Here is a 24,655-nt window from a genome sequence, read left to right as displayed (position 1 = left end):
ATCCAAGACCTATTCAGTTTGCTTTGTGATTAACAAAGAGGAAGCAAGGCCTTGTGGAAATTTTGTCCAAGACTTTGGACGGATTTGAAAGTCTCAAGAAAGCTAGAGAGTCCCATGCCCCACCAATACAGACCAGAGTCTCTGTTACTGAGAGCAAGTGCCCCACTGCATGGAAGAGACAGTGCACACAAGGTAACCTATGTTTTTTCCTGTGTGGCTACAGAGAAGACATGAGGAAGTGGGATAGAAAACCTACCTCTCCCCTGGCAACATGGGTACCTGAGAGGAAGAACAACCACCACAGGAAGTTCTTCATGGATAAATGCCACCCCAGTTTCCACCGGACAAGCACTCAGACAGAACAGGAGAGTTGTTACTTCAAATCCTCTTGAAGTTCTCCAGTTAATACTTACAAGAAGCAAGCAATGAGTACTATGACCAAGGCTGGAGCGGGAAAGGGACAACCAGATCTATTGGACTGTGTGCATCCCATGGCCTGGCACATTAGATCCACAGGAGTGTATGGTTTTAGTTGATATTAGAGCACAGTGCACCCTGATTTCATCAAGATATGTAGGAGCAGAATCCATCTCTGTTTCTGGGGTGACAGCGCGATCCCAACACGTGACTACTGGGAGCTGAAGTGATCCTGATTGGGAATGAATGGCAAACACACCCCAGTGTGACTGGCCCAGAGGGCCCATGAGTCCTTGGCCTAGATTATCTCAGGAGAGGGTATTTCGAGGACCCAAGAATCATTGTTGGGCTTTTGGGAGAGCTGATGTGGAGCAGAGGAAATTAAAGAGCTGAACACCTTGCCTGGTCTCTCGGAGGACTCTTCTGCTGTGGGACTGCTGAAGGTAGAATTAAAACATCACCACCACAAAAATGCACTATCGATAACACCACACCAGCCAGGACTCTGTGACCCCTATCCATGAGAAGATTCCAGAACTGGAGAGTCAGGGAGTGGCCAGCAAGACTCGATCACCATAAATTGTTCTTATCTCAACCTGTGATCTTTACCTTCTGTAGATCCAATTCTCCTCTCCATTCCTAGGAGAGGAGGGGGAGGGAGGACAGGCAGTTGAGCATGACTTGGGGTGTTTTGGGGGGAAAACTAAATCAGTAATGTTTAATAGTCCCATATTGCCAGTGTGTAAGTCCAGTGGAGACTGACAGTGGACAATCATAGCCTGAAGGAAGTCACACCGTTACTGAGCGCTGCTGTGCTGGACATGTGGAACTCTTCAGTATGAACTGGAGTCCATGGCAGAAAAGTGGAAAAAAATGAAAAGAAAAGCCACCATCATTATTGGAAATTGTGTTTTTCTCCTTTCCTTCTACAGAGGAGTGCAGGCTACAGTTTGCCGGAGGGGCATTTGGTACACCTGGAGTTGCTCACCCCAAGGATGGAAACACAGCCTCACTATTTGCCATGGACTGACCCAAACTGCACTGGAAAAGGCAGAGACTCCACAACACTTGCCTTATATTGATAACATCATTGTGTGGGGAAACACAGCAGAGGAAACTTAGAGAACTGAGAGAAGCTAGTTCAGATAATTCTGAAGATTTTACCATAAAATAAACTAATGTGAAGTCCCAAGAAATTCAATTTTTAGGAGCAAAATGACAAGAGGGACATTGTCATATTCAAATGGATGTGGTCAACAAAATAGCAGGTGTGTCCACACCAAACAGCAAGGTGTGAGCTTTCCCTAAGTGCTGTGGGGTTTTGGAGTATGCATATTCCAGATTACAGTCAGATTGTAAATCCTCTCTATCATGCAACAGGAAAGAAGAATGATTTTTAGAGGGACATCTACAAGCTTCTGAGCAAATTAAACAAGAGATTATTTATGCAGTAGCCCGTGGTCCAGTCAGGACAGGACAGGTTGTAAAAAATGTGCTCCATGCTGCAGCTAGAGAGAATGCTCCTTTCTGGAGCCTCTGGCAAACAACTTCAGGGGAGAGGAGAGGACAACCACTGGGGTTCTGGAGTGGGGGACGCAACAGATCTGAAGCCCGTTACACCCCAACTGAAAAGGACATACTGACAGCTTATGAAGGGCCTTGAACTGTTTTTGAAGTGTCACTCTGACTGTCAGCAAATGGCTGGATGTTCAAAGGGAAAGTCCCTTCCACACACTGTCCACTGATGCTACATGGAATAAGTCAATTGCACCCATCACACAGTGAGCTCAAACAGGAAACCACAACTGCCCAGGGATCTTGGAAGCCATTGTGAACTGGCCCAAAGATGAAAATTTCATCATCATCATCATCATCATCAGGGAAGAAAGTGACAGGCTGAAGACATCCCACCATATAATTGGCTGAAAGAAAATGAAAAGTAATATGGTCTCTCTACTGATAGTTCCTGCCATACTGTAGGGATACACTAAAAATTGAAAGCTACTGTAGGGAGTTCCACACAGCAAGTCATAGATGATATTGAAGTAGATCAAGTCAAATTGCAGAGCTGAAAGAAATCCATCTGGCTTTAGATATCGTTGAATGTGAGAAATGGCCAGCACTCTCTCCACTTTTGCACTGACTCAACAAATGATAGGAAACTGTCTGTGGATGTAGTTGGACCAATGGAAAAAGACCAGTTGGCAGTATAGGTAAAAAGCAAAGGTCACATAATTAATTAATACTTTCTGCAGTTGAGCTCACATCACTCAAACAAAACCCCAGGTACTGTAAAAGGGGATAAAGTCTCTGTGGTGGATATGAGGAATGTTATGGAAGACAGGTTGAGTTTGTCTTACATCAAGCAAAGGTAAACCCATCCGTGAGAACTGGTGGACTTGGTGGGTAAAGTAGAGAGCCAGGGAAACACAATCCATTACTCAAGGGGATCTGATTTTTTATGTAAGAGCAGTCTGTAATATTGAATTGTATAATGTTTGTTGCTGAATGACACTACATACACACAGAGTTTTCCATAATTACCATGGACAACAAGTATAGCCAGTTCCAGGTACACCAGTTGTGAGCTCCTGATACAGCAACCAGCTGACAGCACAGCAGCCCTCCTGCCCTGGAAGATATCTAGGATGGGTAGAAGCCACAATCTTGGACAAAATTAATTTAACAGACATCTTGGAGGGACAACTGTTGACCGTGGAAATGGTACTTGTGCTCATGTGTGTACTCATACATGTGTGTATAACTGGAAGGTGTAGGATCTGGGCAAGACACAGATGATCTAGAGATGAATCATGTCCTGGTTCCAGCCAGGACAGAGTTAATTTCTGCAGTAGTCAGGAGAGGCAGGGCTAGGAGGTGGAAGTCATTCCATACTATGGCACTGCTATTTTCAGGGGTGGGGGAAGGGGTCCCTTCCCAGGTCTCACAGTCAGGTATTGTCAGGGGCTCCCTGCAGTGCAGTTGTGAGCACTGGCATGAGAATTGTTCAGCTGTTGTATGCTTTGTAATTGATACTGTTCCCTTCCTTATTTCTTTGCTGTTTTCAGTAAATGGCTCTTATCTCAACCTGTGATCTTTACCTTTTGTACATCCAATTCTCTTCTCCATTCCTAAGAGAGGAGGGGGAGGGAGGACAGGCAGTTGAGCATGATTTGGAGTGTTTTGGGGAGAAAACTAAGTTGGTAAACACCATTCCTAAGTCACAACAACATGTAAGTCTAAAAATACAGCTCCTAAAGGCCAGTATTCAGATAGATATTTGACTTCATGTACAAGGTTGTATTACTGAAGCCATAGTACTTTTTAAAGGCAGTCTTAAAATTAAAACAGATGGGTTATTCCTTCACAGAAAAAGACCAAGTATTGCTTTCCTTTTAACAGACACATGGGACCATTATCAGAGATTGTGATATAAGGACATCTAGGTAAAGGACTAAAAGGTGATTTTTCTCAGAAAAGTATTTCAGAGACAGATCATCTTTGAAGTCTAAGATTCATGTTCAAAACACTTTTCATATAGTAAATACAATGAATAAGAGCACAAAAACAAAGTCTTGAAGTTCAAAGACTTGTAAATAGTGAGAGAAGATTTTATTGAGTTTCTTTTTAGTTTCCTTTAAAGAACAAGTAGTAGATAAATTTGTAATTATGCCTCTGTCTTCTTTAAAGAGTCTTTGATGATGGCTACTGTGTTATGCAATGTCCCAGAGGAAAGTTTGAATTCAAACAGCAGTGTCACTTGTGCCATCATACCTGCGTGGACTGCAGTGGAAGTGAACCTAACAAATGCACCACTTGTGGAACAGGTAAGTAAGATTTCCTTTGCCAGCTTTTTCCCCTCTCTTGGCCTCCAAATTCTCCTTTCCCTCAGCTCTCAGGGCGAGTTGTTAGATCCAGTAAAATGAGTAGTGCTTTTACTACCAATCTACATCACAATCTTCTTATGACTCTGAAGGGAATTTGAAATCTTTTTTTTTTTTCACAGTACAAGAAAACACAACTCTGTATTGTCCTTTCAACTTAACGCATTTCCCTTGGTGTTTTTTCAATAGGAACTTTTAACAGAAACAGAAACAAGAAAAAGAAAAAAAAGGGACAGAAAACTTACATAGCCTCCTTCTGGAAAAGAAAGCTCCATACATGCTTCCCCCACCCACTGCACAGGATGTGCTGTACTGAAATGGAGCCAGTTTGCTCAAGCAGGCAGGGAGCCAGGCTGCTTTCTTAAGCATCTCTCTGGGAAAGACTAAGAAACAAGCATGGTGGGTTCCACTAGAGATTGCTGTGTCCCTACAGCTGAACAAACAGGTTTTGCAAAGAGCAGATTATCACCAAAACACATTTTTATAGATCTTATGTTGAGAGGAAGGTAGTGAATCTTGTGGAAATTCCAAAAATGCCATTCTTCTCCCTTTGAAATTCTATTTTAAAAATTATTTCCTATTGTCTGTCTAACATCTGATGAGCAAAAACCGGAGGCCATTACCTGCAACTATGTGCAACTAGTCTGAACTGTCCTTGGAAATGAGTTTAAGATCTAATTTATAATAAAGAGTAATTTTTTATGAGATGTCTTCTGAGGGTTCACAATGGATTCACAGCCTTTTAATTTCAGCTACTACATCCATTTCAGTCCTAATAAAAAATGGCACAGGCTTTATTTAGTCATAAGTGTCCAGACTACAAACAAACACTAGTATGGCTGCATTAAGCAGTTGTACTGATGATGAGATTGACTTTCTCACGCTGGGAAATGTGACTGAGTAGATGAAATTTTCAAATGGTACTTCAGGTCTAATGTGAGAGCAAGTTTATATAATTGTTCCCCAAAATCTCTCCCTTATGGAGGACAGCAAGGTATATTTCTGTATTTCTGTGAATTAAGAAATTAAGACACTGATGAGACTCACACCCTTAGGAGGCAGGAACATTAAAGATTTGTGCATGAAAAGTAAAACAAATAAAATTCAACTTCTACTATGGTACAGTATTGTTTCCTATTATAACTGCCTTGGCTGCATTTTCAAACATAGATTCTGGTAAGCAAATTTTTGCTATGCAATTAAGACAATGAAATACACTTAATACATTTATATGTGTAGTTTATACTGTAGGGTAACTGATTAGAAAACTCCCCATATTGCAGCACATGCACATAAAGTTATATGTATTTTCACAGGCTTGACTCAGAAGGATTTGGAGCAGGGGACCTCCCAGTTCTCCTGCATTAGAGAATGCTTGTGCTTTAATAGCTAATAGCTGCACATCTGCTATTTAAATTCAAATCTAGATGATTCCACTAAGATGAGGATTACAGTTTAATCTTCTAGGGACACAGACTGACTCCTTCCAAAGGTGAAGCGGCCCAAAAGGGCCACTTTGCTTTCCTAATAATAATTGTACATTTCCCTAAACAATGCATTACAAATACTTGTTTGTCCTCTGCAAGAGAACTCAGTGATGCAATTATTTTTTTTTAATTAGATTGATGGATGTAAAGAGTGATTGTTTGCTAGCATGACATTTTATATGCCATAAATCTCCAGGAATGTGAAAAGTTTGAGGTCCTGAAGCTTTTATATATCTCATCTGATGTAAAACTGTACAATCTACCAGTCAGTGTCTCTACTACAGCAATGGAACTTCATAAAGCTCCTTCTTATACCCCAAATGCCCTCTGTGGCTGACAACTTTTTCCCATTTATTTGCACACAGACAGAAGAGGGGTGGAACATTTCCTGTACCATGGGGAATGCAGAGACCACTGTCCTCCAGGTCACTACCACGTGGAGCATACCTGTGTGCCTTGTCCTGACCACTGCGAGGTGTGCCTGAACTCCAGCCACTGCAAAAGGTGTTTCAGAGGCTACTACCTCACTCAAAATATGTGTCAGAAGCATAGTTGTAGAGAAGGTAAGCATCCTTCAGTTGGAGATAACAAATAGCCTATTCAATTTGTTGCAGATACTTGCTTAAAAATATTAGAAAATGTTTTGAAATACACAGTCACACCTGACCCTGAGGTCCTTAAGTTCCAGCTGTGGTCCTCTTCTAGTATCATGTTATTGTAAAGTAGGAGTATTTAAGAGTACTTTCCTCAAATTGAGTGGTTTATGCAAGAAAAAAAAAAAAAAGAGAGAGAGAAAACAAGTTTTCTCAAGTCTTTCTCCTTTTTTTGAATTTTAATTTGAAAACTAAGTTTATTTCCAGGAACCTTGCTGAGTGCTTCCAAATGTTGCATTATCGAGAATTAACCCAAAACTGATGATTTGCAAAACACAGGTGAAGTGGAAGATCCTGACTCTGAAGACTGCATACCATGTTCAGATGGATGCCAGAACTGCAAACAGGGTAAATATTCCCTTAATCAACCTTACTGTTATTATTAAGGTAGGGAAAATTTAGTTTCCTTCACTCTTGTCATTAGCTTAAGTGCATGTGCTGAATAACTAGTCATTGGTGCAGGTGGCTTCTCACCTTAATTATATTCCATACTATATTTATTTTAAAAATAATCTTCTAAAATTTCTATTCAGCATAAATAAGAAAAATTTTCTGTAAATTTAGCTGTTAAAATTTGCAGCAGTTTTATTTTTTCCTGTTTGAATGTCACACTCAGGCTGAAAGATTTACTGAATTTCTGAAGCTATTAAACTATTATCAGACACAGAATTTTACTGTAGATATTCAAATTTTCTATGCCTCAAAACAGATCACCACCATCTGCTTTTTCTTCAAGGATATAGACATAAGGACAGCCTTTAAATTTCATTCGAGAGCAAGGTATTGCAATAATAACACTAGTGCCCTAAAAACTTGCTTGTATATATTTCAAGTTTGGTGCAGGGTAATCCATCCATCCACGTGCAGTTCATTTGGAGTTCCTGTGAAACAGAAAAGAAAGGAAATACACTGAGTTGAAAATGCAACCAGCAGTGTTAAATAAAAAGAAAGGGCTGAGATTAATGTGGAATCTCAGCTTCCATGTCACAATATGCTTGCCATGTTGCAGCTTCCATACAGTTTGAGGGGGTTCTCCTACCAGAATATCCAGGGAAAGTGAGACTGTTGTAAGCTGTAGTGTGTGCAATTGTGAATGAACATTTATAGTGGCATGGCAGTCTGTTGAAGGGCTGTGGCACTCTCCTCCAGGCAAGCACAGATTCTGCTTTGTCACATTCCAGAAGTGAAAAACTTGGATGTAAAAATATGCCCTTTCCATTAAAAGTTTATCTCTCACATCCAGGGCTGCCATCCATGATTGGGACACTTTCTGGATTTGAGTTACTGGTTCTGCAAAATTTACAACAGCACAGTATTTGCATGCCCGTCTGCAACAAACTCCAAACCACAACTGTCTGTCCAGCTCTTTTTCTGGAGTACCTAACTTACCATAAGCATTTTCATCACATAATTCCTTCTTTCTGTCAGTTGTCTGATCTAATATGTGATACCATAAAAAATATCCTGTGGTGCTGGTGACCAGCCATTCCATGTGAATTCAGTCAAGCCTAAGGCTTTCCTCTGTGACTACAACTGCCTCTGTCAATATTGTTGAATGAAGAGATGTTTTAACATGAATGCAACTACACTGTGGTCTCCTCCTGTATGGAGTGTTATCCAGATTCATGGCAGCTGCCTGCTTGGTTGAGGGGAGGAGAAGTTAAGGGAGAGTATACATTTCAATACCTATCTTTATTGGTGCTATCAGATGTTACTTCCCTGTGCTAATATTTTCCATGGTTTTTGCAATGATTTTGACTTCAAAATTTTTTTTTTTGGGAAACTGTGTAGTGGCAATCAGTGTTTTGAATTAGGGAGGAATGTCATATGTCTAAATAGCAACATTTTTAAATAAATAGTAATTTCAAGTGAGTCAGAGGAAGATTTCTTTTGTTTTGAACTTAATAGGTGTATATAAGGAGACTGAAAAAAGGGCTGTACTCATTTGCCTTTTTCCTGGGAGGATCACTGATCTCCTAAATATTAATTATCCATAATATTCACTACATACTTTCAACTTCTTGAACTCAAAGTTCTGCTTTAAAAGAGGGTTTTAAGAGCTTCAAGGATCAACAGAATGATAAAACAAAGAATTAATTAGTTTTCACTACTGTGTAAATTCAGAAGTATTAAGATGCCAGAGTTTATTTGCAGGCATTATATGAAGAAAAGTCTTTGGTGCTCATGATGCATATATTACTGAGAGTCAGAGGTTGTTTTGCTGTTAGTTCTACTTGGAAAAAAAGAACAGTAGTGACCTAAAAGCAAAGTCCCAAGCAGATTTTGCAAACAATAGTGTACTCTTGAAATAAGGCAGAACCTGTAATCTTCAATTTAAAATAAGTCAGGTAGCCATAGTAGATCCCTAGATCTATATTATATGGTAGATATTTGCTTGTACTTTTACTCTTAACATTCAGTGAATTTTCAGGTATATCAACAAATTCATTCATAGATAAGTTAAGCGCAATAATGGCTTTCTCATGTCTAATCAGAAAGCTGATATATTTAGAAACTTTTGTATAAAAAACCTAAAATGCAAAAACTTTAATGCCCATCTCTTACAAGAAGTTCATTACTTTGCAAGCCCTAGAGAAATTACACTGCCATAAAAATAATTCAATTTATTAAAATTTCAAGGTGAGAAAATAAGGAATATGCTACATTTAGTTTCACATCTTCATAGTCTTTCTACAGACTCCCTTTTAAAATTAAGTGGATGCTGGAGGGTCTCACAGTCTCATTGTCCTATCTCCCCTTTAACAGAGTTGAATAATTCATTCTAAGAACTGTAGGGAAGATGTAGGAAAACTTTAATGCTATGAACATTTCAGGTAAAAGTGCAATGGGGAAAAAAAGGAATGTAGTAATCATAGCAATTGGAATAAAATATAAAAATTTAAAATTTTTATATATAAGAATACTGAAAATTCATATATAAATGAATTTTTATTCATTTATATATCAATTTTCAGTATTCATATATATATCAATACTGAAAACTAGTTATTCATATATACAACTGCAAATATATTTTGTGCATATTTATGGCTCTTCAGCTGACTGAAGATCATTCTCTCATAGAAAAACATTCAGTACCTGCTCCTTCTGAAGTGTTTTAAGATCTTCAATATAAACTCTTAGAGGTAAAAATAATTAACATCTTCAGCTTATACTGAGCCCAGGATCACTCACAGAAGTTGTTTTTTTTTTAATTTAAATTTCTAAACATTCTAAACCAGGAGCAGCAAAATGCAAATTATTCTCTTGCTGTCTGCAAATTACAAAGATTATGATATTTTTCTCTTTCCTTCTAGACAGAAGTCTAGTTTTTAGGAGGGATATGTAATCATATTAAGATAACTGAACTGCCTGTTTTTCTACTAGTCTGAAAGAGTTTTGTTCAAAAAACCATTTTCACAGGGCACCAAATAATACATAGATTAAACCACCAACTGTAGTTTCAGGCAATGTTGTCTTGCTTTGCACAGACAGGAGAATTATTAATAACATTTGATTCCTTGTGGTGTGATGCAATGTGCCAGAAGAATAAAGCAAGTCTGCATGGGCAGTCTCTCTTTTTGATCAATAATGACACTACATCCAGATAAAGACAGAGGTATCGTACTTTTACAAAGGTTTCATGCTTTGCACAATATGGGTATCAGGCACTTCAGAGAGGAAAGTAAAACCCATACAATAAGTAACACTGCTGGTTATTCTTTACCATGTGTGAGAACACTAAAGTAGATAGTGTTTGCTTGTAAGACCTACTGGAATCCTCAAGGAATGTAGTCAAATCTGTTTGGTTTCCTCCAAGTTTCAAGTGGGTTTTGTTTTAAGGCACCAGTGTGACAATATATCTTTACTGTATCAACACTGAAAGTCTAAAACCAAAGATAGGAACTCTGAGAGACTTAATCAGTGAGAGGTAAGTCTATGTAGTTAAAATACAAATTATGTTTTCTTTTAAATTCAGATAATTCTTTTCTTTCTGTTTCACTTCAGTAATTCATAGGCCATTCATATTTTAAGGATGTACAGAATCTTTAATGCTCACAGGTACCATTCTGCCTGCAGACACTGACAACTCCTGGGATATGCTGATAGGGACATTGCCTTAGAAAGCACTAATCCCCAGAAAACCTATAACCTTGTGTACACAGTGTCCAGACAATGGCTGTGCCCATCAGGACTCACCTCCCCAGTCTGTCCTGCCCACATGCTCTGGGGTGCATTTGCTCAATGCCACATGAGCCTACCTGGCATCACTGTGCACAGCTTCCCATGAGACCTGAAAGGCAGGTTCTCACACAGGAGCAGGCCAAGCCTTAAGGGTGATTTCAGTACCAAAGTTTAACTCTAAATTCTCAAAGTCTTCAAATATATCCCTATTTCTGTGCAAGCAAACACAAGCATAATATTGGACAGACCAAGTGTCTGAGAAAGTGTGCTGAATACATCACAAGTCCACACAGCCAAGATTATCTTTCTGATACCTCATACCTTTGGTACCTCAGCTCTTATAACCCAATTTTGGACATGCTGAGTCTACTTTCTAGAGTAACAACAAATGTTTGCTCCCTCTGATGCAGAAAGATGGGAGCTGCAGTTCTTCATTACCTTTGAGCATCAGGCTTTGATTAAATTTTAATGTCTTTTTTCTGGTGGGTGCCAGTAAACATTGTGAAGTCTACAAAATTAAATCCAGTTTCCTCAACAAAAGCAGCTTTTTGAAAAACAAAATTCTGCTGCAAAAAATATTAAGGATTTTCTTTATCCCATTGCAGCATTTACCTTGCACTTCTCAATGTAAGTTCACTTACTCACATATTTAGATAACTACAGGATAGCATTCATATTTTCTCCAGACTTCTAAAACCATAATGAATTTCAGACACCTTCTTCAAAGTCAAACTTTCCTTTTTAGAAAGCCTTTGGCTATAAGCCAACACTCAGAGCAAGAGAAAAAATACGGTAAAACTGTAGATTCTGAGCCACTTAAAGTAATTATTCAAAGAGAATTTCAGAGTCAATAAAATGTAAAACCAAAAATCTTGGCCCCTATTTCTTATATTTAAAATGTCCACAACATGTGGACTAAAGTGTTTTCTCAAATAACTTCAGCTCTCTCTCTAATCATGGAATTTACATATGCCCTTTTGCACTTGCATAGTGAACAGACACTAAATTTGGCTACCTTTGAAAGTGGTAAGTGACAAACTTCTTTGATATGCCATATCTACTGTCTTGCATAAATGCATTTCACAAGCAGAGATTGCCACACCATTAACTAATAATGCTAAGTAAATAGAAGCACCTAGTTCACTGAGGAGGTAAATATTTGCAGCACATGGAGATCACACAGAGCGTTGATAAACTCTTAGGAATCAATGGCAGACAGTCTTCCTCTCAAATGGTGTAAGTCAGGCATCCTCTCATTTGAGGTGCCAATCCCCCTGCCAGTGTGCTCCCAAGGAGTCACACTTTCCTAACCCCATTCTTAATTACTTGTAGGTTCTCTTCCACGCACCTCACTTAACTTATGAAAGTAAAACATCTTATGTTATGAATAGTTCTTATGGTTTCCTACAGAATACCTCATCTCCATGCAGCAAAATACAATATATGCCAACTCGTGACCCATCCAAATTTCTACAGCGAGCACCATGACATGGCTTTGCATCCTTTGCACTAGGACTGTTTTCAAAGGCTAACACTGAGAGTGAAGTACTCCTCAGTAGGGTGCAGAGTGAAAAATGTTCAGCAAAGTTATAACACTTTTCTCTTTCAAAGATACCTTACAAAAGAAATTAATACTGAAAAAAACAAGGAGCCATGTGCCTGAGAATAAAGGTCTGCCAAAGAGACATTTAGGCCCAGTTTGGGCATTTAGCCTCTCTGATCTAACAAGGTACTGAGCCACTCTCAAAGGCCATCCAGAAATTTAATTTGCTTGAGGTTACAAGGTCTGTGTGAAAAACTTAAAGTTATAAAGGCTGAAAGTGAGAATAAATAATACACAGATGATCAACAAGATCCATTATGCAGAGTGAGATAGTGAAACATAGAATTTATAAGGCTGTAGGAGTGAGGAGAAAAGTATTTGGAGAAGATTTAAGGAAGTGTGAGGCATCTGAAAGAGCAGCATTGTGAAGACTGAGGCTTACAGATATAGGTTTATCATTACATGATAAATGAGTGAAAACTAATCTGGTTCCCATAGCAACCTAAGAATGAGAAAGGAAAACTTCATTTCTTTAGGCCAGGTCTGATGATGAATGAACCTTGGCTTTCAAGACAAAATTATGATAAAGATAGTTTTTTATCTCAGAGCAAATCTTCTACAAGAGGTTAGTCTTGCAGAAGGGGTTTTACATTTGCATATAATAAGACTTTTTTCTACAAGTTTCTGTGATGATAATATGCAATCTGTGCAGAAAAAAAAAAAAAAAGTCCAGAAAATTTTGGAACTGTTCTCTGATTTTCAGTCCTGACATTTCACTGTAGGCAGAACATTACATTTTGTCTTTCCTAGAGTATAGGTAAAAGAGAATTTCCTTGCACATTGAAGATACAAGGTGCATGTATTGAAAAAACTTTCTGTCTTTGAATTTTTTTCTTTTTCTGAGAAAGAAAAAACTACTTCCTTTGTAAAATCTAGGCTTCCTTTGTAAATCCAGGGAAAAATCAGTAGAAAAGCTTAAGATATGAGACCAAACCTTCAGTTCTGCAAGTACAGAATAGTCCAGATTTTAGTTTAAAGTTTTCCACAGAAAAAAGAGCACAGAAGAAAAGTACTGGATCTAACCAGAAATTCACCTAGTTCAGAAGCCACTGACCAAACATACTTCTAAAATTACATGTACAAACAAAGCGTGTATTTCTACTCCTTCGACAATTTGCAGTTCAGAAGCTTCATGAATCAAAACGCTCAAGAAATGTTAACTGCTGAAACTTTCTGCTGGAATTACTGAAGAAAATATACATTAAAGCAAATATAATCTAAACCATCTGCAGACCAGACCTTCTTTTCAGGGAAGTTTGCTGCCTCCTTGGGGCCCAAATCAGGGACCTCACCAAAAAAATGAAGAGCCTAATAGAGCCTTTGAAATACTGCCTCCTATTGCTTTCACAGGGGTACCAGTGATATTTCAACAAGAAGCTCAAGGTTAATGAAAAGAGATTTCAGGACACTGGAAAGACCAAGTGCCAGATCCTGTGCTATGGCCACAATAACCCCATGCAGCTGAGAGAGTTGGAATTGTTTAGCCTGGAGAAAAGGATGCTCAGGGGGAATTTCTGAACTCTCTACAACTGCATGAAAAGGAGTTGTAGCCGGGTGTAGCCTGACTTCTTCTCTCAGCCAACTAGTAACAGGATGAGAGGACACGGTTTTTGTCTGCACATGAAGAGGTTTAAGTTGGATATTGGGAAGAATTTCTTCACAGAAATAGTGGTTAGACCTAATGGAATAGCCAGGGAGGTGGCAGTGTCACAGTCCTTGTAAGAGTCTGTGGACAGACTGGGCACGGCACCCAGTGTCATGGGCTAGTTGACAGGGTAAAAATGTTTGGTAAATAGTTGGGCTTGCTGATCTCAGAGGTCTTTTCCAAACTAGTTGATTCCATATTTCCTTGATTCAGGAGAGAAGGTAGTGTTCTCTTCAATTCTTCCAGAAATGAAGAGCCTAGTCTCTCATAGGAGTCTTCCAGACAAAACTTCCAGCACACAGCTGCATAAACACATCATGAGATGGGTGAACTGGCTCATGAATCAGGCACAAAGGGTGAGAGTGAATGGGATGACATCAGACTGGTGACCTGTCACCAGTGGGGCTCCACAGGGCTCCATCTCAGCCCTGTGCTCTTCAACATCTTCAAAAATGACCTGGATGCAGGACTGGAAGGGATACTAAGCAAGTTTGTAGATGATATAAAACTGAGTGGAGCTCTTGTGTTCATCAGGGGGATGTCCTGCAGAGAGACTTTGACAAATTAGATGACTGGGCAATCACCAATCATGTGAAGCTCAACAAGGAAAAGTTCTGCGCTGATGTAGCCCCCCCTTGAGGACTGTATGCAGTCTGGGCACCAGAATATAAAAAAGACATTAAACTATTAGAGAGCATCCAAAGGAGAGCCACAAGGATGGTGGAAGGATCTTGAAGGGAGGCTTTATGAGGAGCAGATGAAGGAAGTAATTTGGTTTATTCAGGCTAAAGAAGAGGAGACTGAGGGGAGACCTGGCTACAGTCTACAGCTTCTTCATGAGGAGAGGAGGACGGTCAGACATTAACCTCTTCTCTGTAGTGACCAATAACCAGCAACAGCCTAAGAGAATGGCCTGAAACTGTGTCAGGGAAGGTTTAGGTTTGATATTAGGGAAAGGTTCTTCACCCAGAGGGTGGCTGTGCACTGGAACAGGCTCCTCAGGGAAGTGGTCACAGCACCAGCCTGACAGAGTTCAGGAAGTACTTGCACAACACTCTCAGGCACATGGTGTGACTCTTGGGGATGGTGCTGTGCAGGGCCAGGAGCTGGACTCAGTGATCCTTCTGGGTCCCTCCCAGTCTGGAATAATCTGTGATTCTGTGATTCTCTTTATAAACATATTCACCCAGGTTGTTTGATTTCCTTCCATTCTACTGCTTCTGGGATATTTGGTTAAGGTGAAAGAAATAGTGAGTAGAAGATAACAGAAGGAAGGTTTAAAAAAATATATTCTTCATTTTTTGGAGTCAAACTCAAAATTTTAAGAGTTTTAAAATTTGCATAACATTTTTCCTGTACACTCAACAAATGTTTTGAATACAAAAATTAGTTTTCTGGTGGGAAAGTTTACCCAAAAGACTTGCACCACCACCACCTCTTCCACCATTACCCCCTCTCCAAACATAGAAACAGTCTTGTCTAACTCAGGATTTTGAAATTTAAACTGATTACTTAGATGTCCCAAAAGTATGCTTTTAGAGGTGCCAAAAATTTTTAACTTATCTTTGCAACAAATAAATAGGATGAAATTATTGTTTCAGGTTAATTGTAGTCTCCTTTTAACAATTCATTAACCCAACCTGAGCCCCTGTGAAGATTCTGCTTTTCAGATCATCACTTCCTAAGGACTTTGCTCCTTCCAGGTACCTGGATTATGCTGAGGACTAAAAAGCCACAGGTTACTATGAAAATACAGTCCAGGATCTGATTGTTGAAGATTTTATCTCAAAATAAACTTGAACAGAGATTCAGAGACAACAATGTTCTTTTTACAACTGTAATTATTTTAGTGTAAGAAATATTAACATAAAATTAGTGTCGCAAAAGTTCTTTTTGGCATTCTGGTTTTTACTCTGAAATTTTTTAATGTAATTTTATATCTTTAATTTCAGATGATCCAAGAATCTGCATAACATGCATTCAAAACTACTACATGTAAGTATAGCTGTATATATAGCTCTTCATGACTAGACATTTTTCTGAAGCAAAAAATATGCTCTCTACTACATAGATCTGTGCTATGTTGTCTCATCCTTTAAATTGCTTGTCTGAAAAACAGTAAATGGGAAAAAGTAAATGGGAAAAAGACTTGGGAAATGTTGGAAAACATTATTCAGTATTGAGACCTGTTAAAACTTATGGACTGGTGGGATCTTTGCATATCAGAAGAGAGGAATATGGAACAAAAAGTGTCAAGAAGTTATACAGTGCATATAGATTTGGAACGAATTTGCTTTTAGTATGTTGTGTCTTGTTTTTATATTTGAAGTTCATAAGACTTATAAATGTATGGAGTTTATGCAAAGGAATAAAAAGTTAATTAAAATCTTAAATTAAATGGACAGAAAAGAACATTACTGCTTTTCAAAAAGAGCATTTATAGATCTCTGTAAAAATTGGAAAAGAAAATACTGATTATGTTGACTCTATAAAAAAGGCACTGGATTATATGTTTTTACAAGTAATCACATCTTTACAATCACAATATAATAATTTTTAATAAAGTACGTATTCATGTTTCTGCCTACCTCTAAAAAAGAAGATAAAATTAATCATACTTAAGAATCTTAATATTAAGAAACATGACTTTTCTAGTTGAATAAACAAAATAACCACAAATAACTTTGAATCCTCGTTATAGGAATAATTTCTGTTCATTATGCTGATCATGCTTTATCATTACCATTCCTACAAAAACACAGAAAACAAACTCGATGACCTTCAAAAGAAACTTACTAATGATGTTCTACTTTACCTTACAGGTATAAGCACCATTGCTACAAACACTGTCCAGAAAATACCTACAGAGATGAAAGCTCTTGGCAGTGTAGAGACTGTCCTAGCAACTGTGACAGCTGTGACAAGAATGGGTGTAACTCATGTGAGAAAGGCTTTTATCTCTCAGGTAGGCAAAGTATATAGAATGGCATAATACACAAAAATATTTTAGACTTTTCCTTTAGAAAAATACTCTGGTTCCAAACTCTCAAATTCATAAATCTGTTCTATGGCAGACAGTGGAGGCTGAAGGGACTTAACTCTTTCCAGCATCAGGCATTTGCATTAATGTAAGGTGGTTATGTTACCCAGTAGTGTAATTTGGTTCAAACGGTCTATACACTTAAATTCCAGCTCTTACAGGCACATAAAAATATTTGTATTTGATTCAGACATTGTGAAAGGAGGGGTTTTTAACTGTAGTAAGAAATTTAAATGTTTCCTTACTATTTGTAAGTCCAGTTTTACTTTGACTTTTATGCACTCTGAAAAAAGCTCAGTTAAAACCACTAAATTCCACACCAGATTCACACAAGAGTAGGAATCTCCTGGCGTTTTAAAGAAGCCATAAATCAGGCAGGTCTGGTTCAGACATGGTGCCAAAAAAGAATCACAGGAATTCCTGAGGTTATAGTATTCTCTTGCTCTGGCTGTTGGAAGCGGCCAGTAGCAGCATCACACTCATGGAAAACTCTGTGGTCACAACCAGGGTGAGCTGTGAATCTGTGATTTTTTAAACTGAAATTAGACAAAAAAGTTGTAAGTGCTGCAACTTCCAGAGGTTTTGATAGGTATGCCAAACCTTAATCTGAATCAGATTTAAACTTGAAATATTCAGCAGAAACTAGAGATGGTATAAATTTGCATATGTCTAAAATTTGCGTATATCTAAGAATCTTAGAGGCATGTAATCTTTGATGTTTTATTGAAATTGTTAGGACTCAACCATAAAACTTTTACCCAGGCATGGGCTTCCATTAGATTTGTGTGTACTAATGTTTAGTATATTGATTGAAGCTAAGGTAGAGGTAAATTTAAATGCATTTAAATTTAAATTTATTTGAAGTTTGTGAAGTTTCTCATATGCAACGAAACTGAATTTATATTTCATGCTAAAAAATTAGAGGTTTTTATAGCTCCAGAATGTTTCATGTATTCCTACATAATGGGTTTTTTCTTAAACCATTTCTGCTGGAGACGGAGGGATGGGCAGGGGTCATTTTGCTGACGGGCTCTGTTTCTATTGCAGATGGCACCTGTGTGAGTGAGTGTGGAGATGGATTTTTCGCTGATGTCGTCTCCAGGGAATGCGAGCCTTGCCACAGGAGCTGTGTAACCTGTGTTGGGTACAGTTACAAGAACTGTACTGGGTGCAAAAACAGTTTCCAACTATCTCATGGGCAGTGCCTGAATCCAGGAAATTCTCTGCCAGTTAGAAAGCTCTGGAGTGGTAAGTTGAAGCAGGTCTTGTAATCTTTTCTGCTTCTCTGACCACTACTGCAAATTTAGAAATAGTATAGCAAGATCTTCAAGATTGGTTGAAACTGCACTTTTGTCATTTTATAAGTGTACTGACCAAACCCATTGGTTCCACAAATTGAAATTCTTTTTCCTGCAAATAGTATAACATTTCAATACAATGTAGGTGTTTCTTAGCTTTGTGGCTATTTGTTCCCCCCAGAGAAGTCAATATAAGTTGGAGGAAATGGAAAATAATATAGTGTGCAACTATGCCTATGTATGATGTACAAAAAAATCTATCCTCTCTCTTCTTTCCTTTCTCTTTATAGATATGCACTGCTTTCTGAGAGACCAAATATGGGCTGTAGGGCTACATTTGGACATTCTGGCTCTACACTGGCCATATTCACAACTTCCACAAAATAATTACTTTTTTCTTGGTGGTCTCATTCATAGCATGAGGGAAACAATTCTATATTCCAAAAAAGTTCTCCAAAACACCAAAGCTATTTGGAACAAAAATACCTTCATTTAGAGATGTTGAGAGGAACACCGTAATAATTTTAAATATTATTTCCCTTCCTAGCCATCTTCAAATGCAACCTAGTATTGTCACAAATTTCTTATTAAAAAAGTTTTAAATGAAGAATGAAGAAACAATTCTCTATTCCAAAAAAAGCTCCCAAAACCCCAAAAGCTATTTGGAATGAAAATGCCTTTATGTAGAGATGTTGAGAGGAACACTGTAATAATTTTAAATATTATTTTCCTTCCTATCCATCTTCAAATGTAACCTAGTACTGTCACAAATTCCTTATTGAAAAAAGCTTTTAAATGTAGAGGGCATAGATAGACTATTTGTCATTCCCATTACGTCAATATATAAACATAAACATATTGAATGTTTATTTTACAAAATGAAACTGTGCCACTGGAAAAAAGGGGACTTAAAAATTTTATAATGGAACAGTAATAGAGTCTATTATAAGGCTTAGGGATTTACATCTTTAAGAACACATGAAAAGTGTCTGACAGGGAGGTTTGTAGAATGGAGCAAAAGACCAGCTAGATTACTACTTGTATTTTTGAATCTAGTAAACATATACTCCTGCTTCCTACATTTTCATTTGAATCAAACACATCCAAGAATGACAAGCCTTGGATCAATATGATCTTGTATTAGAAACTAAAATACAGTAATTAATACTTTCAGAAAAAATATTTACCATTTCAATTAATTGCCTATCTGTTGGAGAAATTATGCATCAAAAGGAATAATATTTCTTCACTTCAAAAAATATCAGAGAGACATAAAAATAAGAATATTAATAGAAAGTTATCTCCTACATGCATTTCCTTGCATTTAATACAGAGAAGCAAGTTTGGGGTTTTTTTTTCAATTTAAGACTGCATCTGTATCAGTGCCATGAAAAGATGATAGCTGTAGTCTGGTCGATCTATTGATTATCACTTTCTCACACTGTTAAACACAGTGACTTCTTGTCAACTTTTTTCTTTTGAGCAGACAGTGGATGCAGTTCTGTGTAACTGAACATTCCTGTCCTGTGAAACTTCTTTCTATCTTGCATATCATTTGTCTTTCCTTCCAGTAGTAAAAATACATCTGTCTTAGGGACATTTCAGTCTGAAAGATACATCTCACTCAAAGCTGTACTGGTTTGAACATTAATGACTGCTCCAAAGACACAGGATTCCTGCTGCAGCTGGTGATGGGACCCCAGGGAACACAGCTGGTGGCTGTACAGCTGCTCTCAGACAGACCTGCCAGGATTCATCCAGGGTGGCAGCTGCTGCACCATGGAACTGCTGGGAAAGTGATGTGAAGCTGGTGATGTCCTGAGCCTTTTTCCTCCAGGCTTCCAAATAGAACTAATCTTCAAGTCAAAATGTAACGAAGTTGCCACTCTGTTTATTGAAGTTACTTTAGCAACTACATTTATTAACATTTTCTGAAGTTTCTTATTCAGATACTGTAGGCTCAAACAGTTCACATAAAAATAATTTTTATTGTTTAAAAAACAACACAACCTGAATGGTTGATTTTTGCTTAGAATATCACTCACTCATTTCTTTTTATGATTTAATTCAAGTGGCAAATGTCAGCTGAGTCCAGATTTCTAACTGTGCTGTCTATATTGGAAATTCTTGTTGCATGCTGAAGGTCCTTAACAAAAAATATAGGATTCAGGAAGGCAGGATGAAAACACATTTAGCTCTAACAGTGCTAAGGTTGTTCCTGGCTAGAGACTGCAGTGCATTTCACACCCTTGTAACATTTTAATATACATGGATCATGTTAAAAGGGAAAAAAGCAAGCAAAGCAAACAAACAAAAACTTTCTGTTTCGCAATCTGTCACAATTATTTTCATGATTATCTAGAGCTTTCTGAAAACGAATAAAATTTAGGGGATGCAATCATCACTGTTGTCTGCACAATGTAGACAATCCAATTCTGTAGGATTAGAATGAGAGTGGACAAAATGAAAACCTATCTCTGCTCATTGAAATTTACTATCAGTGAGTATTCTGGCTCTCATACCTGTACAGAAAACATCCGTGGGTCAAGAGCAATTGGTCCCTCTCCAGCTTATTTTAAGCATATGTGAAAGTTGTCCTTCTCTTCTATTGTGTATTTCAAAGATATAAATAATATATGCACATATACAGAGAAAATAATTTTTCTTTCATGCTTGAGAGCAAAATCAAAGCATCTTTCCAAGTCTTTTGCCAGCTACTCTGGATAAATGTATCTGGGAACTTTTTATCCCACTTTACATTTTTTGTTATTGCTGTTGTTTTTTAGTATTTTTAATGTACTCTTTGATTTTATGCAAGGTTATTTTTTTCTAACCAAAGTACCTTCCACCTGATCTGTTTCCAAATTTATTTTCTAAACATAGCTTGTCATGCAGCATGGTCAAAGTAGCTTGTCCAGGCTGCAGGGGGTATTAGAATTGTTTCATGATTTTTACCAGCCCTCCACAGGCAAGGTTGTAGCTGAGATTTGGGGTTTGACTTGTGTCTTGTCTGGCTGTTCATCAATATAAGATGCTTATAGTGTATCCTCAGCACCTTCAACATATTTACTTTAGTGCACCTCCATGGTAGAGCTGCCTCTGATCTTCAGTGGCCTTAATTAAAGTATCTGATTTAAAAATACAGGCCAGATTATTATTAGTCCTACCATTTTGGGGGATTGAGCTGTGTCTGAGAAGCTAGGTAATAAATAAACTACCTTGCCCTTGCCACAGGAGTAAAGGTAAGAGAGCACAAAATGTATCCACAAAGTATATGGCCTGCTCTGGACAGCTGCAGGAAGACAACACAACTAGGAAGATAGACAAATTCTCTGCATCTAATGGTTTTTACATCAGCTTTTGCTATGTTACTCCTCCATTTACTTTTTTTCTTTAAAAATTTACTAATTTAGAGTTGAGGTATTAGACCTTGAACTGTATTAGAAACAATTCCTCTTTGCTCTTCCAGCTACATGAATTCAGTGGGTTCCACTGTGGGTTTTGTGAGTACGTTGACATACCATATGTGACTTTTGGGAAACATTTTTGTTTTGCTGGTTCCAAGGATAACATAACTTAAAGGGCAGTACATTAGAACTTTCCACGGAGAAAACAACTCAGGGTCTGACTTCCTTTGCAAATTGAGTGACTAGTCCATTTAGGTTAGAATTAAAACCATTGTGAATGTGGAATACACTTTCATTTTCTATCATGTTCAAGGTTTCACTTCCCTTTTTTTTATGCAAGCATAAGTTATAGACCTGTCTCACAGATTTTTATGAGCAAACACTCCAGCATCCAATAATTTTATTCTATTAAAAAAACCTATTTTAAAATTTTATTTACTTAGCTGGTATATTCTGCTGAGCAAACAGTTCAACTGATATCAGGAATCTCTAAAAGGTCATATTCATGTCTGAAATGACAAAACGTATTATATCTGTTACTCAGGCTTTTAAAAAGACATGGCAAGGCAAGAAAAGGGGAAAGGAAAAAACCCCACAGCTGAACTCTAGGCTTCTAGCATAAAATATCTGTATTTTATCTCATGTACCAGATGATGAATTTGGAAGCCAGGAAACACAATAGTATAAAGTATAAGCTTATTTCACCAAGTGAGTACATGGCCCCTATTAACTGGATTAGGTATTTTGCAAATTAGTATGAGGTCTTTGTTTTGCCATATCACTAAAAGGCTGCACCCTTAAAAATAGTCATTCCTTGGTTTAATATGCCACATTGTAATGAAAATTAAAAATGAGAAAAAATAGATATGGAATGAGATCTATTTCTAATGATATGTTTCTTTATGTACAGATAAATAGCAGCAGTTCAATGCTACATGCCATCCCCAATAATACCAAGCTCCCACAAGTGCCACTTACAAACTGCATTTTCCTTTTCCTAAATACAGAGCAAAATAAAATCAGTAAAAATGTACAGGTTGTGAAAAACCAATATTTTAAGCTTAAAAGAACCTTAATGCAGCTCTGCATATATACATATAAAAGTTTCAGAGTACAGGAATTAAAAAAAAAGGAATGGGCTATGCAGTAGACAGGAGAGAAATCAGCAGTAGGAGGGAATGGGTCACAGTCTTTTGAACATGAAAATGTTATGGCATTTATAATCCAGAATTACAGTGTCTTGGGAAGAGGTAGAAGACCATTTTAATCACCATCCACGTGTGAAATTTCAGGTTGCTAAAAGCAAGCAAAACCAATCCATTATCAAATATGTTTTTATGAATGACAATTTAATATTCTGGTTATTTGTTTGTAAAATAATATAATTGTTACAAGATAACTAAGCTGATAACTAATGGTTAATGGGCAGTGTCATTTACTTCCCAGTGCTCCTATAGCTTCTGTAAATTTACAGTTCACGTAAGTCTTCACAATGGGAGAAGTCCAGCATTTTATTACATATGTTTATTGTTTTCAATATGTTTTACTATATTTATATAATTGCTATTACCTTATGGAGACACCTAATCTGTTTTGGTTTTTTTATTCATGGTGGTATTAGTTCTGCAGTAACAGTGCCATGCACAGAATAAAATCTAACTTAGCCACACTTCAATTGGATCACATTCAAATCACATATTCCTACACAGTGTAGAAGCTAGACACATCACCTTCTAAAAGGAATACCACTCCAGTAAGAAACAGCACTTCATTCCTTTCTATATCCCTCACTAGAGTAATTGTACCACAGTCCAATAACAAAATATATTGTAAACATACAATCCTTTTAGAAATTATATCTAGGAGCTAAGAATATTACAAATGTACACAGAGACCTACTTTGATAGCAACTAAAAATACAAAGTTTCAAATCCTCTCTTTACTCACAGAAAAGCAAGAATACATGAGATTTAAATTGAAGGAAATAAGCCATCTTTTGCTAGTTTGAACACTTCCTGATTGCACCATCTGACCTAAAGATCCATTCTCCAAAAGGGACAGGTAGAAAGAGTAAGGTGGACAGCACAAAGGAGATAAGAAATTAGAAAGAACTCTTGTAACCCCATTGTCATTCTGAATGAAATTAAGGAGGAGCTATTAGGCAATTCAAATGCTTTTGTACTTCAAGGCATGCTTCTTTATATATGGCCATTTCTCTGCTCACATGTCTTTGGGTTTTGTAGAGGGTTTCAGCTTTTTTTTTTAATAAACTTCACATTTTCCAGAACAAGTGGTAAGCATATGAAGAGGACCATAGTTGTTTCCATATGAACCCATGATTTTCACCCTGAATATTTTTGACGGTTCATTTAATTTTTCTCTAAAAACAGATTGAAAAAATGTTGGGAGCTCAAAGGACGATGACTGAAGCAAAAATAAAGCAAATATGGGGACATAGTGTTAATTTGAAATAAAATTTCACCTTTTTTTTTTTTTTTTTCCTAATTCATTTTGGGGTCACGGTTAACGTCTTAGAGTGATATGCTTCAAGAAAATCTGCCATTGTCTCACTTACGATACACAACCCCAAATGAGAAAAGAGAATAGGAAAAAAATATTTCCCAGTCTTTTTTGCACCCTTCCATTTTTTTAATCCTTTGAATCTCCTGAATGGACAAGAGCACTGGGGCAGCTTCAAAGCTGCAGTAAAATTTAGCTCAAGAAATAATAAGATTCAGTTTTTCAGATTCTATAAAAGAATGAGAGACTTAGCTGGGCAAAAGCTAAGTTGACAATGACACAAGAATAAAGATGGTCTTGACTCAGATTCTGACCCAAGTTTAAATAGAGGACTTTTGCTTTTGAAAATAAAAAGCAGATATTGAATTTTAAAAAAAAAAAAAAAAAAAAAAAAAAAAAAAAAAAAAAAAAAAAAAAAAAAAAAAACAAAGAGAGAGAGAGAAATAAGTTTAAGGATAAAAATCACTCAGTAGGTCTCCAAAGATCATTAATTTTGTTGAGCACTCAAGTCCTTTA

The 24,655-nt window shown here is 37.3% G+C and overlaps 2 protein-coding genes across 6 annotated transcripts in view; one reads left to right on the top strand and one right to left on the bottom strand.

Annotated features, from left to right (window-relative positions):
- The window catches only part of PCSK5 (proprotein convertase subtilisin/kexin type 5), a 225,664-nt gene that overhangs the window by 183,402 nt on the left and 17,607 nt on the right, over nt 1-24,655 (top strand). For both annotated transcript variants that reach the window (XM_083884563.1, XM_083884562.1), the window contains exons 22-27: nt 4,108-4,244; nt 6,154-6,351; nt 6,721-6,789; nt 15,827-15,869; nt 16,697-16,839; nt 17,962-18,162. In XM_083884563.1, coding sequence (XP_083740689.1) covers nt 4,108-4,244; nt 6,154-6,351; nt 6,721-6,789; nt 15,827-15,869; nt 16,697-16,839; nt 17,962-18,162 — 791 coding nt within the window. The remainder of the gene's footprint in view (nt 1-4,107; nt 4,245-6,153; nt 6,352-6,720; nt 6,790-15,826; nt 15,870-16,696; nt 16,840-17,961; nt 18,163-24,655) is intronic.
- ARSK (arylsulfatase family member K) overlaps nt 7,030-24,655 on the bottom strand; it is a 51,911-nt gene continuing 34,285 nt past the window's right edge. For all 4 annotated transcript variants that reach the window (XM_083884570.1, XM_083884572.1, XM_083884574.1 and 1 more), the window contains exon 9: nt 7,030-7,322. In XM_083884570.1, the coding sequence (XP_083740696.1) occupies nt 7,270-7,322 (53 nt within the window). In that variant the 3' untranslated portion in view covers nt 7,030-7,269. The remainder of the gene's footprint in view (nt 7,323-24,655) is intronic.

The sequence above is a fragment of the Zosterops lateralis genome, assembly GCF_965231275.1.
Source record: "Zosterops lateralis genome assembly, chromosome: Z".
Taxonomy (NCBI): domain Eukaryota; kingdom Metazoa; phylum Chordata; class Aves; order Passeriformes; family Zosteropidae; genus Zosterops; species Zosterops lateralis.
Note: the sequence above shows the minus strand (reverse complement) of the source record. Positions and strands in the feature narration are given on the sequence as shown.